Source organism: Sparus aurata, chromosome 16 (assembly GCF_900880675.1).
Source record: "Sparus aurata chromosome 16, fSpaAur1.1, whole genome shotgun sequence".
Taxonomy (NCBI): domain Eukaryota; kingdom Metazoa; phylum Chordata; class Actinopteri; order Spariformes; family Sparidae; genus Sparus; species Sparus aurata.
Window position 1 is genome coordinate 16,499,655 of NC_044202.1, and position 15,653 is coordinate 16,515,307.

Sequence of the window (15,653 nt, forward strand, 5' to 3'; positions counted from 1 at the left end):
ATTGCTTCTCTGCATTAGGATCCAAACTGTGGAAATGATCTTTGAGTTTAAATAAAGCTAATAATAATCATCTCTAGTAACATACAGTATTGTTCTGATTTGTCTTCCTAATTTTTGTGCCCACTGCTGAAAAATCAATGTCCTTAATAGACACATCGGGAAAAAGCAGCCTGCTGAGGTTTTCCCTAAAAAGGCAAACATACTTTCATATCAGCTGGCATAACAAACACGGGAGCCTCCTCCTGCACCACTTCCTCCAGGTGACACAGATTTGTGATTTATGTGGGAATGTTTCGCCCTGACATCTGAGAGAGGAAAAAAAGCGTTGGCTTTCAAAACTAACCCTGAAGTCTTGGAAAGTGTCTTTCACCTACTGTTTCTACCGACAGCTCAGAAAAAGAGGCTGTAAAGTGACTCCTGAATTGGCAGTCATGCGTTTCAATTTAATAACTGTGGGTTTATTGCTTTTTTACTGGAATATTTCCACTTGTTATACTGTAGTAAAAAAAGAAAAAAAAAAGCAGTCTTTATTTGTGTTTGACAAAATTCTGCTTCTCTGAACTGTCAACCAGGCAACTTAGATTAACCCCGGTGCATTGGGAGTATTACCCAGCAGTGGGCCTTGTTAAACAGGGCAGTTTGAGGTGTTTATAGGGGCACTTGGTTTCCTCTATTCGCCAGACAAAAGGTAAATAAGCCTTTCGTAATACCTGAAAAGCAGTGAACCTATGTGTTACAAAGCAAATACTCCCAGCTCAGCATGGGGCTGGCACCCGCCTCTGTGTGTGCTCAAGTGTGTGTGTGTGTGTTGGGATGCAGCAGTTTCCGTCAGTTGAGGATTAAAATAGAAGGGATGCGAGAGCAGTATGGCAGCAGTATAATTAACAGTGTTGATGCAAGGAGGAGGGCTGAGTGAATAGTTTGTGCGTTTGCTGTCTATAATTCAGCCTTTCCACGTGCCAGAAGTAGGGGGATGGGGCTCAGCCAGGGGGCCCGCCAAACACTCTCAAGCCCGCTATTACTTCATTGTGGTATCACAGGCACTCGAGAGCAAAACAAATCGGAGCCTGCAGTGCTGCTCGCACGTTTTTATCCATCTAGCATGTGCGGATTCATTCTGACTGCTCCACTGGATCAATGTCACAGCACCCCCCCAGCAGCAGCGGAGTTGTAGGAAAGTTCGGACAGAGATAAACGGAGTGGGCCAACAGCCGTCAATCACAATGTCAATTAGATCATGGTGTTTTGATGTGTGCAGACCGGTGCCGGAGATGAGATGTGTCAGTGTCTAACGGTCACCGCTGGCTGCTGGAGGCTGGGGGAATCCAGTGGTCAGACACCATGCATGCCAGGGCACCTTGCTGTGTGGATGTGTGCGGTCATCAGTCAGTATTGGTCACTTGCTTCGGTGCCAGCACTCGCTGGGCCCAGGCCAACACAGCCATTTAACCGCTGTGACTACTAGCAGTGGAAGTAAAATGGAGGCAGTCGATAAAATTCCTAAAAATCATCGGGCTTAGAGACAACAAGCGTGCAAACATTTTCATGACAGTGCCAAACATGTGGTTCCCATTGTGAAACAAACTAATCAATGTTGAAATTCTAGTTGGTGAGCATGTTAGGCAGTGTGCAAATGAATTACTGCTCCTATTTTTAGGGGTGGGGCTGAGCCCTTGCCCTGGCCCATGCCCTTGAGAGCCGAGCATACGTGACTAAAGCCGCATGTCCAAAAACATACTATCAGCATGTTTCAGTTCATACACAGACTGTTTAGCCTGGGACAATAAAATGACCGAAAAATATGTCAGTATTGCAAAGTTGTTTTACTCCCCTTAATTTCTCAAATGAGGCTTTTGGAGGTAATTAGGTGTCTTTCCAGCTAAACTGAGCGACCTGTAGCTCCCCTGTATTTTGAACCCTGAGCTTAGTGCCCACAGGATGATGGACGTTGGTTGCTTGTTTGAATAAGTCATGTCAGGTGAGAGGCGCAAAAAAGGCCTTTTGAGCAATTCTTGTTTTTTCATTCTTCCCAATTGTCTTGAGTCTGTTACGTTTGGGTGCTTGGACCATGTTATACTTACTTGCAAGTCTAGTTTCTTTGTGTTTATGACTGTGTATTCAACTGCAAAACATAAACCCCATCCCATTTAACATGCATGAGTACGTTCAAAAGTGGATTTGACATGAGGACATGGCCGGGGGGAGAGCAGTTAGTGTACAACCGCGGATGTGCAGCAAGGTCAGTTGACAGCAGCCTAACAGATTCTCACAGCAGAGGTGTCAATATGACAGACGCCTGTGATGTTTGGAAGTCGTCCACGGGCCTGTCCTCTCACATCCTCTGCCTGATTACACAGATAGCAAACGAGCGACGAAGGAAGAATTACGATGAGACGACCCCTTACCAAGGTAGAGCACAAAACTAGGAGATAATCAAGTTTGGAGAGAAAATCATAGCCTACGTACCCATGCGACAGCTACACTGTATCTGTTGCTAAAACACAGACACATAAAGCCGAGTGCTCAGATCGGATAACAGCCTGACAGGAAAAAACAATGAAAACACTGTCAGCAACAGAGAAACAGATAGCTCTTGGGGAACTTGAAACCCACAAAAAAGAACTCTCTGTGTTGCTGAAATTGCATTATCAGAATGGAAAACTGAAATTACATGTTGGTTTGCTCCGTCTGGACAGGTTGTGGCAAGGTGAGGTTATGGGAGAAGAGTTGTTTGATCAGACAGTTTGGGAAGGGTCAGGACCCTGCTGAGCAAACACCGGCAACACGAGCTGCACTGCAGCAGCAGCAGCATTGACCACAGGCTATTTAAAAGGCCTCCAGAGAGTATCATCAAATCTATCTATCATTCTAAGATGCTCTACACATCCCTTGGAGTTCATTTTCATCAGTCAAACTGATCTATCAGCCAACAAATTCACCTCTACAGCAATCAGGGTAAAGCACATCAACTAATTTGACTGCACAGATGAATAGGTGCATCCCTAATGGGATCGTGCATCTGTGTAAAGATTTCCAACAGACTACTATCAGTGACGGTAAGAAGACAATAGGATGCTCAGCGGCCAGCCATCCTGGAAGGCCAGATTCAAGGTGAAGGCTTGATTAATATGCCCCCACTTTGGCCAGATAGCTGTTGCACTGCCACTAGATATTCATTGTGTGCTGAGTGCACAAGATGTACTGTACAGTTCTGTAATTAACCCTTTAAGGTCTGCAGAATGGAAGTAGAAATGTAAGAACAGGATCTTGCCAGGTAAGCAATTTAACAAGGTAACGCGGGGGCTGCAGTGCAAGGGACAGGGGGAAAGCTTCAGTGTGAGTTGACATGAGGAGCAGCGCAGGGAAGAAGGGCTTATTATCCTCACAGAAACCCTCAGGGGGATTCTCTGCCATGTCTCTGGAGGAGCCTGGCCGACTGTGTTGTCCCCTACAGCTTGGAGGGCAGCCTAATTCCCCCACTGAGGACTCAGTGGAAAGCTCAGGTGTGCCTCAGTAATCAGCTTTTTAAAAAAAAAAATGTTTAAGTATTTTTTTTGGCCTTTTATGGCTTTATTGATAGTACAGCTGAAGATATGACAGGAAACGGGGAGAGAGAGAGAGAGAGGGAGTGACACGCAGCAAAGGGACCCAGGCCGGGAGTCGAACTCGGGTCCGCTGCAGAGCCTCAGCACATGGGACGCGTGCTCTACCAACTGAGCTAAATGGCGCCCCAGTAATCAGCATTATTTGACAGAAATGGCGAGTAGTTCCTAAGCACAGCTCTGCATGTGGAAAAGGCTCAACGAGGACACTAAATCCACAACAAAAGCGTAGGAAAAGTTAAACACACGTAAACCATTTCCAGTCATTGATTTTGGCACGTGTCCAGAGCATAGCCTAGTACACTTCCAGTCCAATTATAAACAGTCAGGCTGCAGAGTTAATCAATTCATACAGAGTCATTTGGACTGCGATAAGTCAGCTAGTGTTGCATAACAGTGGTGCCCTGCTAAATCACATTCTGTGCCAGAAAATCACTGTGCAAACCTGCAGGAAGTGCTGCTGCTGCTGCTGCTGCCGCCGGCCTGCACTGCACTGCACTGCACTGCACTGCACGTACTGGGACACTCCAGCCAGCTCTGCAACTGTGCTTTATCACACGCCCGAGCCAGTTAGACGCAAGCCACGTATCATTTTAGTCATTAGCACAGGACGTTTTTAATAAAGACACACACACACACACACACACACACACACACACACACAAAAGAACACCCATTTTAAAATACATGAGAGCAAAAGGCAAGCAAATGAACATCTGTCCCAGTAATTCCGTTTCTGTTTTGGTCTTGGTTCGCAGATACAGAGTGAAGCAGAATGCAATTAACACGCCCCCCTCTTTTATCCCCCCCGGCTGGCATTAATCAGGACATTGCATCCCCACAAGTCACAGAGGAGGAAAACATGCTCGTTTGGACTGGCGCTCACTGTGAGCCCCCTTGACTGCATCTTTCGGAGTGTTTGCGTAAGTAGTGTCGTGCATTTTAACACCCGATAAAGGTTTTTCTAGTGTCTCTTCAAAATCGAGGCAAAAGGGGCACAGGTGCAGGTTTTCTCTTTGTAGCAGCAAACAGCCACTGGTGGCTTCCTCCTAATCAGCATTCAAGGCCAGTATGAGCAATATGTAAACAAAAACATGGCAACAACGACACCTGACCTTCTCCCTTGCACTTACGGTAATGATCACTGCTTAGCGAAGCCTTTTCAGCAGAGGGATAAAGAGTTATCTTTTTTAACATTATGACGTACTGTTTTACACTTAAGGAGCAGTTCGTACAAAGAGGGGAAGTCCCCCCAGCTTCTGATGGACCACAATAGACCATATGCACACGGTGGCCATTTACCTCGGACATCACGCTCAGGGTGGGAAGCACAACTGTTTGCTCCAAGTTAAAAGTCCTTTAAATGTGGATTCACTTCAGGGCTTCCTGATTGATCAGCAACTGTCATCACAATCGACAGGGTAAATACGGAGGGACATCGGGCTGAATTTTCAAGTTAAAACAACATATTAAGTTCACACCGCGAGGAAATATGAAGTAGTGACAGTGGCAGCGGGGTCTGTTTAAAACATCTGCTGTTTTGCCGTGATAAAAATATCGATACTTGCCAGTACATCGATAATCGCACTTAAATATTGAACTTTCAGAGCCCCTGCATGTATGCGCCATTCAATCACATGCCCGGCTTCATATTTACATGACAGCTTTCAGTTTCAAATGTGTCTCCAACGCTGTAGAGCTGTAGGCAGGGTATCCAGGAATACATCAATGAAACACACAGGAAACAGGCAGCGAGGGAGGAAAGGCTGGGAAAGCAGCCATGTTTGTTATTAACCGGCCCTATCTGCCCTTTGCACCTGGAGCAACATGGAAAAAAAAAAAAAAAAGACTGTGGCCTGATTCATCAGAGAGTGTAATGTTAATGCACTGTACAGCCTGATCATTCTAACATCACTCTGTTTTGTTAAAGGCAGAGGTATTGATGCCCAAAAAAAGAGTGCATGAAAAGTGACAGTGGGAAATTTTCCTCCACTCTTCACTCATTTCACTTGAAACTTGTGTTTGTTTTAAAAAGTCATCTGAATTTCACAAAGGAAGCCTTTGCTTCACAGTGGTCTCATTCTTCCCCCGGAGCTCTACTCAGTGCAAAGCAGGAACTCACAGGGTGGAAATGGATTCCCTGGTTCCAAAGGAAAGGATGTGGAATTTTTGGGGAGCAAATATGAGAAGGGGATTTCTTTGAGTTTCAGCGCAGGAAAATAAAGCGCAACATACAGCGAGAAGGCTTTCTTTATATTGGGAAACTTTAAAAACAAGAGTGTTCGGGGGGGGGGGGGGGGGGGGGGGGAACCTCACACGGTGCGTTCGTGTGCCAGCATTCCTGTTTTACTACACGTCACACGGCGAATGCGGTCTCCTGAAGGAAACGAAAACAGTTGTAAGCATGAACAGGAATGAGGACAGGCTGAACAGACCTGTCTACGCATTGAGATCTGTTTTGAGCTCAGCCACGACCAAGCCCTTGCGCATTCCTGCCTGCTTCTCAGATTTCTGTCCACAGGAGGGACAAAAGCAAAAAAAAAAAAGGAAAACCTCTGTGGTTTTTTTTTTGTATGTGGAATTATTTTCCACCGCTGCCCACACAGACTCTGCATGGGGCACGGGCCTGTAACTCTGCTGGATGTTTTGATTCTTCTCAGAGCGAGAGTTCTGTAATCTGCTCCAGTGAGAGTGTGCAGGCCAAACAGAGGGAACAGTGTAGCAACTGGCAGACATGTCCAGACAATACCAAGGCACGTCATCGCCGTGTGGCAGGGAAGATAGCCTGGAGCAGCACATCATCAGAACCCCAGATTTCATTATGGAAACATTTTTTTTTTCCCCTCACTTGAAGTTCTTTGAGCTAAGTGGTTGTTTGTCTTAAAGGTTTTAATTTTTTTTTCCCTCCTCCATCTCCCGATCTCCGCGCCGTGTCGTGTCTGTAACTATTTTCAGCGCGTATAAGGTTCAGTGGGAGCACAAAAGGGGGAATTACGCAGTGTCTGATCCCTGCATGACTGTGGGTTTTGGTTTAGGGGTTGGAAGTTGAAAGCAGGATGACAGAAACCAGTCACAGAGATTTTGCTTCATCATGAGCTTATGAGGAACAGCCCACCAAACGGAGTCCCAAACTGTTAGTCAGGTGAAGTCCAGATCTGGATCCATACTCCAGCCATACGATGCAAATTCACCGGAATCAAGGAGATCAAAATTCATAGCTGTATCAAAATACAGCTATGAATTCCCTCCCGCATGTGGTCCTGATCTGCCAAATGATGGTTTGTGAGTATAGAGATAACGCCAGCAATCAGTTATACAGACTGGAATTGTCCTTTTGGAATTATTAGTAGCCAGCACGTCTAAATTTCCAATCCCTAAATCCCTTTTTCTTAAAAGATGCACGGTATGGATTTCTTTCCAGCCAATATCGTAACCAATAATCACCTGCTTCTCAAGGCTGATAGTGTTAAGATGAACAATTATTCCTTGGTTTTTTTTTGCTTTTTTTTTTAAAAAGCTCCCATAACCTGAGGGTAAGACAGGCTTAAATGCAGTGAGAAGAGATGGGTAATTTAATATTCCGCAGCTGTAATAACATTTGATGCATTCAAACTTTTTCACTCCTCTCTGACGCCTTACGGGACATCATGTACTGCAAATTGAAAATTGTGTCATCTTCCTCCCAAAAAAAGGCAGAAACATCCCGTCTCTGTGTTTATCAGTGGATCGCAAACCAACTTTCAACGGGCTTCCGTCCCTCCTGTAACTTTTGGGGGCAGGGAGGCTGGAGATGGACATAATGCTGACTTTTTTCATTATTTTATGTAATTCTTATTTTACCGTGTCTTTTACCCTCATCTTTTAATCTTGTCATGTCATGCCTGAGCTGAGCTGTTCTGTTCTGTGTTCAAATGGAAGGGGAAAAAAAGCAATAAACATATTATTTTTTGAAAAAAGGGCCTTCTGTATCACAGGTAGTAAATGCTGTGCTTGAAGCAATTTGGCTACATATTTTTGTCTGTTATTATTCCTACAAATAGCCGGTAATCAAAATTTCCCATGTTGGTCCAATATGCATGTTGCGTTGCTCATTTTTCCCCAACATGAACAATAATGAGTGCTGAGTCCAACATCAGGCCACAGTAAGGTCAAGCTATAGTCATACAATTGGCTGAGATTTGGCTACGTCTGTGTCTAGAGCGCATGAGGGCTCTGTGACCCGCCACTGGCCCAGACCAGTTTTTTTTTTTTTGCAATGTGGGTACTTGTTCCTCTGCTAAACCGACAGACAGAAGCTCCCGCATGGATAATTACAGAGCCGGAATTGCCTTGCATTTTTTGCGAGGTCAGAATTCCCCAAACTTTGTGGCAGGTGGGGTGAAAAGGAGGGGAATTTTTCCTTTTGTCTGCACGCATTTACTCTGTGACAGTGCGCTGAAAGGGGGGATTACATCATCACCATTGTAGCTTCCGAGCCCTCCGCTTTCCTCCATTGGCTGGAATACAGTAGACCGTCCGATCCAGACAAAGACGGAGCATTCCGACAGTTTAGCAAGCAGGAAGCGCAGACCCGTCATCGCACCTCATTACAGTCAAACTCATCGACCCCCCCCAGTCATGATGAAAAAGACACCCACACCGGGGAAAAAAAGCGCTGGAGGCCATGTTATCATCAAGTCATTTGACTTCTGACTATGGGCTGACTAATGCTGGTCAGGCACATCCCTCATGTTAAAAACTGACGGAGCTTCCCTTTTTTTTTTTTTCCCTGCACATCAAGCCATTACTGAAGGTTGTGTCAAAGCTCATAAATACGTGACTCATTCCAGTGTCTGTCACGGAAAGAAACGAGCATGAAGAAATCGGCCTTGTAGCTGACATCGGCTGTGTTGATGCGCGAGATCACCCCGGGTCACGTCGCAAGGTCTGTTTTTAGTTTGTCGTCTGGTCTGTAAGACAGCGGGCGAGCAGGTGGAGGTGGCAGGTGGCACAGGCTGAAGAGCAGCCAGCAGTCAGGTGGTGCTACACAGATTCCGAAAGGGGAGATCAGGAAGTTCGAGAAATGGCGTAACCTTTAAACGTTGTGTAAACCAAGACGCTTGGGAAAGGAGATCTTACGGGAGAACTCACTCTGAACTTGAGAATTAAATCACGACAATAATGAATCTCATTAATTATAGAATGCAAACAGTTAATTCGAGCTTTTTTCGCGATGGCCACTTAGTGGACTTGCGGCACACACACACACACACACACACACACACGCACATTCCAAACAAATTAGAAAGCCACACAATGCTCCTCTTGTTGCTGCCTATCATCTTTTCTCAAACCATTCCCCCCCCCCCCCCGAGCTGAGGCAGGACAGACAATAGAAAACATGAGCTCGACTTAGCAACAGGAAGCATCCCCCTGCGAACGTGTGGGCACCTCTGACAGGAGACCACGACAAATGGAGCACAATAACAATTGTTGTTGCAAATGTGAGAATAATGATTGCATAAAAGTGAAAATAGAAACACTTGGCCTTCGGTAGTAAAACATGGGGGAGGAGTATTTATCCTGACGAGAAGCGTGAGAAGCACTTTATACGAAATGACAGCCGTGTTCACAGTTTAGCAGTTTGGCTCCACACCAACTTTTCACAGTAGCTGCCACTGGTGCCCATAACTTTATCATTAAGGTGTACCAGCACATAATTCATGTGTACCCAAGGCGTTTTAAGGCGCGCCCACTAATGTCTTATCTTAACCCCGAATTGCGTTTCTGCAGCATAAACAGCGATCTGGGTCAACTTTTTTACACTGGCTGCACTGGTGCGCCTAGCTATTTAAATTGGGCGCACCGTCCCTTCATTAAGGCGCTTTGTTTACTTTCTTAAGGAGTGGTTGTACACGGGAATAAAGTTGTGCATTCATGTTTTTCTTCACTCAAAATTGCACGCGACAACTGGCAACATTTCAGGCGCACCGGTGCCACCAATTAGATTTGTGGGTGCATGTGCAACCAAGATAGTCACACCCTGGAGCCCTGCATCTTTGGACTTGTCTCGTCAATGAGCTGTTTCTCCTGGGAGGTTTTCACACCGCAATGGCCGCAGACTAGTCTCTCTGAATGACATGTTTTTTAAAAAAAGACACACCCAGTCGTGTCTTATCTTAACCTTGAATTGGTCCTCTTGCAGCATTAAAGAAACAAGACTTATTGGCCCTCTCTGGCATTCCTACTTAAAACAGAGCCTGCATGCGCCCCCGTCCCCCCCAGCAGTGATATATATAAAGCTGCTGCGTTCGCGTTAGATTAATTCTCAAGAAGAAATCCCATCAGAGAAAGCAAGAAGCCGGTCCTGGTGTGAATAATAGCTGCGAAGTGGAGCGAGCAAGCCGGACAAAGCTGAGATCAGACTCACCGGTGCGGGGCTGTGTGATCAGCCATGCCCACCAGTGGGTCAGCTAAGCCTATCAAGAATGCTAAAAATCCTTGAGCCTTGCCCAGAGCTAAACTCCAAAGCTTCCTTCTTTTTTCTTTTTTCACCTGACTCATGCCAAGTTATCCAACTCCCCAACAAGCAAGGACACTTGAAGCAGGCACTACGAGACGTCAGTTAAAGGGAAGCCCGATGGTTTTCCCCCATGCATACTTGAAACTGGCTTGTTACATGTCGCACCTTTTGGAAGGGGTGCCATTTGGACTTTGAAAGGTTGGCACCGTCTCCCGGTTGCTACTATTCAAACAGCCCTTGCGTTTGCCTTCCTGGATGCTCTGCCAGCTCTTTCCTAATCATGTGTCCGCCACTGTAATGACATGAGACAGCCCTCTGTTATTATGCCCAAACAGTAAACATGAATAAATCAGCACAGTGAGGGGGGGGAGAATCAACAATGACCAGTGGAATTCAACACGACATATCGATCGGGTTGAATCCAATCAGCTTGGCACACTCTGTCCTGCCAGATGATGGAGCAGGGCAAAAAAAAATAAAAAGAAAAAAAAAAAGCTGTAAACAAATCCGAGCTCCAGATGTGGCACAAGGAAAATCACCTGCCTGAAATCCCTGCTCATGTGGAAAACACCTGGATTTTTCCTTTTTTATTTTTCCTGATGGTGGCAGTTGCACAAGGACACATCCTCACACATCATCCTATATGTGTTGTGCATGCTGCCACCTGTGAATCGTGCCCCCCCGCCTCCTCTAAAAGAAAAAAAAAAGCAGCAGCAGTGGTGGGAACAATGCCCTTGACACATGCAACGACGCAACGGATACATGCGTGTGTTTTTTTTTTGCCTACGACCGTCGGTTTTCTTCGTCTACCACCAAACCCTGTGAGTTAAAAGGAAGACAGGCAGAGACACAGTGGCACTGACTGACTGCGCACTGGCTCCCCGCTGCACCTTCACACGGCACAATGATGTGCTTTGTCCACACAGATGTTGTGTTAATGTAAAGCCACCCTGTACCACCGCGAGCAGCACCCTTGCTGCTTCCACATGGCTCCGGACTCACCTTTTCCTCCCTCTTTGCCTCGAGCTTTCTTTTTTTTTTTTTTTTTTGGATGTCACACAACACCGAGCGGGTCTCTTTTTTTTTCTTCTTTTTTTTTTCCTCCTTTTGTTTCAACTCATAACAAGGTCCCTCGCAAGTCCACAGTCCCCGCACAAACTGCGCAGCGCTCTTTCCCTTACCTTGTTTTGCTGTCGGAGGGGGGAAAACGTGTCTTCGCTCCGAGAAAAACAAACGCCTCTCTCTCCGGGAAGGCAACTCCGAAGTTTGATAGAAAAGTTACGCGTTCGCTTCGCTGCGCTATGCAGCTGCTGGAGGGATGAGATCATTCATACAGCCTCCTCTCTCTCTCTCTCTCTCGCTCTCTCTCTCTCTCTCTCTCTCTCTCTCCTCGTGCCCCGGAGTCTCGCGAGAAGGTATCGTGGGGGTGCAGGGGGTGGAGGAGGGGGAAGCAAACGTTTCCGTGGCAACAGTGCTCACCTGTAGTTGGTAGGCACGAAGTGAAGGGGCGACATGAGGAGGTCTCACTCTGTGTGGGGAAAAATGGGTCGTAAACTATGAAAAATAACGCGAGCCACCCTCCATTTTTTTTTGCTCTTACAGCATCTTCTCCGTGGCTCCTGCTCACTACATGTCTTTTTCTTAGTAATATTCCCTTTTATGTAGCTTATTTCTATATTTTTTGGATCGTTATCTACTGATTTAGTTTTTGGCCTGTAGTATTCTTTGTTAAAAATGTATGTGTTTGTGTGTGTGTGTTTTAATTACCTGATTTGAAAAATAAAGTGCAAATAAAGTATGTAAAAGTGCCCTATGATATATAAAACAGGATGAAACGCCCTCCATGTTGGCACGGTGTGCAAGAAGACAGCCTACCGTGCCCTTCAGAGCAGTGACTTTCCCCAGGTAGTGAGTCCTCCACATTTCACCACAAAAACAGTTATCCTATTATGATGATGATTTGATTTTCTATGAAACTTTCAATAACTGTTCGACGATAGTTGAAGTGAATCTTATCTCTGTGGTTTTCTGTCACACGCAGGGTTATAAAGTATTCTCCGGGGATTGAGTTAGAATGTGTGTTCCAGTTTTTATACAAATTCAGACGGGAAACTATAACTCTATGTTTTATTCTGTTATTTTAATTGGTTTCATTATTTTCAAGGAATGGAATTGAGTGATTCATCGCTCCAGCATAAACTATCTTTGGTGGTGTTTTTTTTTTCTGCAAGCTGTGTGTGCAGGGGAGCATTGCAGAGGAGATGCCCCTGGCATTCCTCCTCTAATATTTGCTGCCTTCTAATAGGCAACATTACTTACCTGAATGTCAACCATGGACCAGTGGACTTGCAGGAAATCAAATCTCCCTGTGCATCTTGACAACACAAATATTTAAATGTGATATGCAAAGACAGTCAGGCTGTCCACAAACAGCAAATAAAACAGTGTTGGGTGACCTGGTGTTTCACTGCTGTCTCTGCAGCAACCTGCCAAAGACATCAGGGCACTGCCCGGCCTGTGTGGCCTGTGGCTCCGACATCACCAGCTGATGTGGATGTGAGTGGATGTGCAGAAAATCCACTGCTAATCTGCAGACCTTGCAAAAACAACACATACTGTGCATGGGAAATTAAAGCTGGATAAGAGCTCATTACACAGTTGGCAAGGCTGATGCTTTCCCAAACGCATGATTTAGGGCTCGTCTGCAGGTGTCACCATGGTTGTAAAGCATCCCTGCAGCTGGGATCAGCAGATCTTACTGGGAAACATAATGAATGCACAGAATATAGAATGAATCAGCAGGCTGGAGGATGCACGGTGCAGAGGAGTTGTCTTAGTGTGCCGTGACAACACGCATTATAATTCCCCTTCCTACTGTATTTCAAGCCTCATTAGGATGCTCACACAGAGCTGTTCCAGACATGACAACATCCATTTGTGTCAACCTCGCATCCGAGGCACACATCTTTATAACAGGTGCCTCGGCATATATGTTATCCAATCAATAAAAGATGCATCAGCGGGAGAGCATATTGGTTTTTAGGGTTTTTATTCCAGTGCAAACATTTTGTGAGCGTGTGTGCTGTGAATGTTAATTTGGGCAAAGCCTGACAGAAGTTATCTGCCTGTATGATCAATTCAGCAGCGCCATCTGCTGGCCAGGCTAGCGCACGACATGACACAAACTGACAGGCAAAGGACTGGCTTTTCAAGTCATGATTTTTTGAAGAATACCCACATTTGTTCCGTTCATATTTTATTAAATTTATTCCTCCGCTGCTCTTAAGCACTTACAAGGCCTCAGATAATATTCCCTCGTCATTTTTAGAATATCACCCTCATTTATTAAGGCTTAAAATCGAGGAGGACAGCGTATCAGCTTTGACTGTGATGGATGGGAAGTCATTAAGAGGTGGAAGTCTATTCTTAGTTCTTAGTTAATCTCAGCAGTCTTTGGATGTCGGGTTCGATGTCGATGGTGGGGAACTTTTTGCTGTATCTTTTAAAGGGCTCTCCCTCTGGCCCGATGAGGAATTTCTCAAAGTTCCAAGAGACATCCGTCCTGTTGATGGGACTCCAAACCAGAAACTTGGGGTCCTGCATGAGGGAGCTGGGGTCGTCGTCGGGGTAGGGGAGCTTGTCTTTAAGGTAGGCAAAGACCGGATGCGTGTTTGTTCCGTTGACGTCGCACTTCTCGAAGATGGTGAAGCTGGGCTTAAAACCTCCGCCTGGACGCACATGCTGCAGGGAGTTCAGGATCTCGCCATTGGAGCAGTTCTCCTGCAACGCACAAGCACCTTTTTTTCATATTGTCCAGCTGTTTTACAATCCAGAGCAATATTGCACAGGCTTCAAGGCTCAGTGTTTGCTTCTTTGTTTGGCTACGGTGGGAATTACACTGTAGTAATCATAAATCATCAACAAAATCACTCCCTAAGAATGTTAGGCAGAAGCAGTTTGCACACTATGCAGTGACGCATGAGTTATGTGTGAATACAATTAGAGACCAGCCAACAAAATCCTGATAGTGATGCATCAGCAGATATTCTACATGCATACACATGCAGAATGCACAAACACGCTGATCCTCAAATGTGGTTATCAAGCACTTGGGACAACCTTACGTAAGTAACGAAGGCAGGATATTTTACAGCTTTACATAAACTTTACTGTCCGCAATGACATCAGCGCACTGAAACTTCAAAACTTGGCTGGGCATTTGATGAGTAATTACATCAAGCATCTTTTTCTGCATTTCATTCCGTAACAATCATTTTCGTATCGGAACGTATCGGATAACATATACATAGATACTCCCCCAAGTGCCCTCTTGGATGCCCCTGTGGTCGATAAAATATGATGAAGTGCCCTCTAAGGTGCCCCACTACATACAGCAGCCCTTTTTTTGTTTGTTTTTTTTGCCCCTGGCCCTGTAAATCTCCTGAGACGCCTCTGGAGAGGCCAGAAAGAGGCTGACTGATATATCGGTTGGGCTCTTAATACAACGGGAATCATCAAAGCAAACATGGTGGAATATTCAGAGAGAAGCTTGGCCTAGCTAGGACACTGGGAAAAGCTCAAAATTATGTTTAAAAGTATCTTAAAGTGGAATTAAATTGATTTTGAATCTCCTGGAATCAGGTGGAAAGCACTACATTTCCAGAACTTCGTATTAACCCAGGTCTGACAGGACTAGTACAAAATCATCAGCATACAAGGTAATTTTACGCGATTTTGCATCACATTGTGTCACACCGAATTACCTGATAGCCAAACTGGTTACAAGGAAAACCCAGGACCACCAGCCGATGCGGGTACTTGCTCTGCAGCTGGTTGAGCTCGCTGTAGTCCCGGGTGGTGGTGCCTCAGAGCGAGGCCACATTCTCTATCAGGACCACCCGTCCCCTGAACACGTTGAAATCCACCGAGTCTCCCTCCAGCGTGGTGGCCTTCAGGTCGTAGAAGGTCTTGGCGATGAACGTCATCTCGGCTCCCTGTGCTTCCACACTGGATGCAGACGGGGTCTCGGCGTGCGACTGTACCTTGCTGCTCGGTCACCTGACTCACCCGGGGCAGAGAGCTGCCTTTTCATGGGTGTCAAATGTCTCTGCAGGAAACTGATCCACACCCGACACACGATACCGATCACAAGTTTCGGATGGATGGATGGATGGAAGTGATTGTAAAGCCACACAAGAATATGAAGTAGTTTTTGCATGATTTACAAAATGTGGTGTTGTCCTATTGGAGGAAAAGCTTTGAACATTTTTTACATTTTATAATTCCTTTGTCAGACTTTCAATCACTGGAATTCTTTGGAACATTCGTCATCATTCTGACGTCCTCATTTCAGAAAGTTGTGGGAATGAGCATGCATTTTGTCATGCGTTTGGCTTTCAGGACATGTATCCGTTTTCTCAGACATCAAAAATTTAGCATGTGATCGCCTGTCTTTCACAACAGGTGCTAAAAAATGAACGAACCCACCGCGCGAACTCTCCGTGGACCTCACTCCACTCTCATTCCAAACATAGTGACTCAGCACAGCT

The 15,653-nt window shown here is 45.6% G+C and overlaps 2 protein-coding genes across 2 annotated transcripts in view; both read right to left on the minus strand.

Moving 5' to 3' along the window:
- The window catches only part of LOC115565963 (signal-induced proliferation-associated 1-like protein 1), a 40,482-nt gene extending 29,032 nt beyond the window's left edge, over nucleotides 1–11,450 (minus strand). The window contains exon 1 of the mRNA XM_030391665.1: nucleotides 11,286–11,450. The gene's annotated coding sequence lies outside the window, so the exon portion shown is untranslated. The remainder of the gene's footprint in view (nucleotides 1–11,285) is intronic.
- Nucleotides 11,451–13,168: 1,718 nt separating this feature from the next.
- gpx2 (glutathione peroxidase 2) lies at nucleotides 13,169–15,605 on the minus strand. Its single transcript, XM_030443217.1, has 2 exons — nucleotides 14,868–15,605; nucleotides 13,169–13,884 (listed from the first exon to the last, which is right to left on the minus strand). The coding sequence occupies exons 1-2, from the start codon at nucleotides 15,087–15,089 to the stop codon at nucleotides 13,531–13,533; spliced, it is 576 nt and encodes a 191-aa protein (XP_030299077.1). The 5' UTR covers nucleotides 15,090–15,605; the 3' UTR covers nucleotides 13,169–13,530.
- Nucleotides 15,606–15,653: the final 48 nt, after the last annotated feature.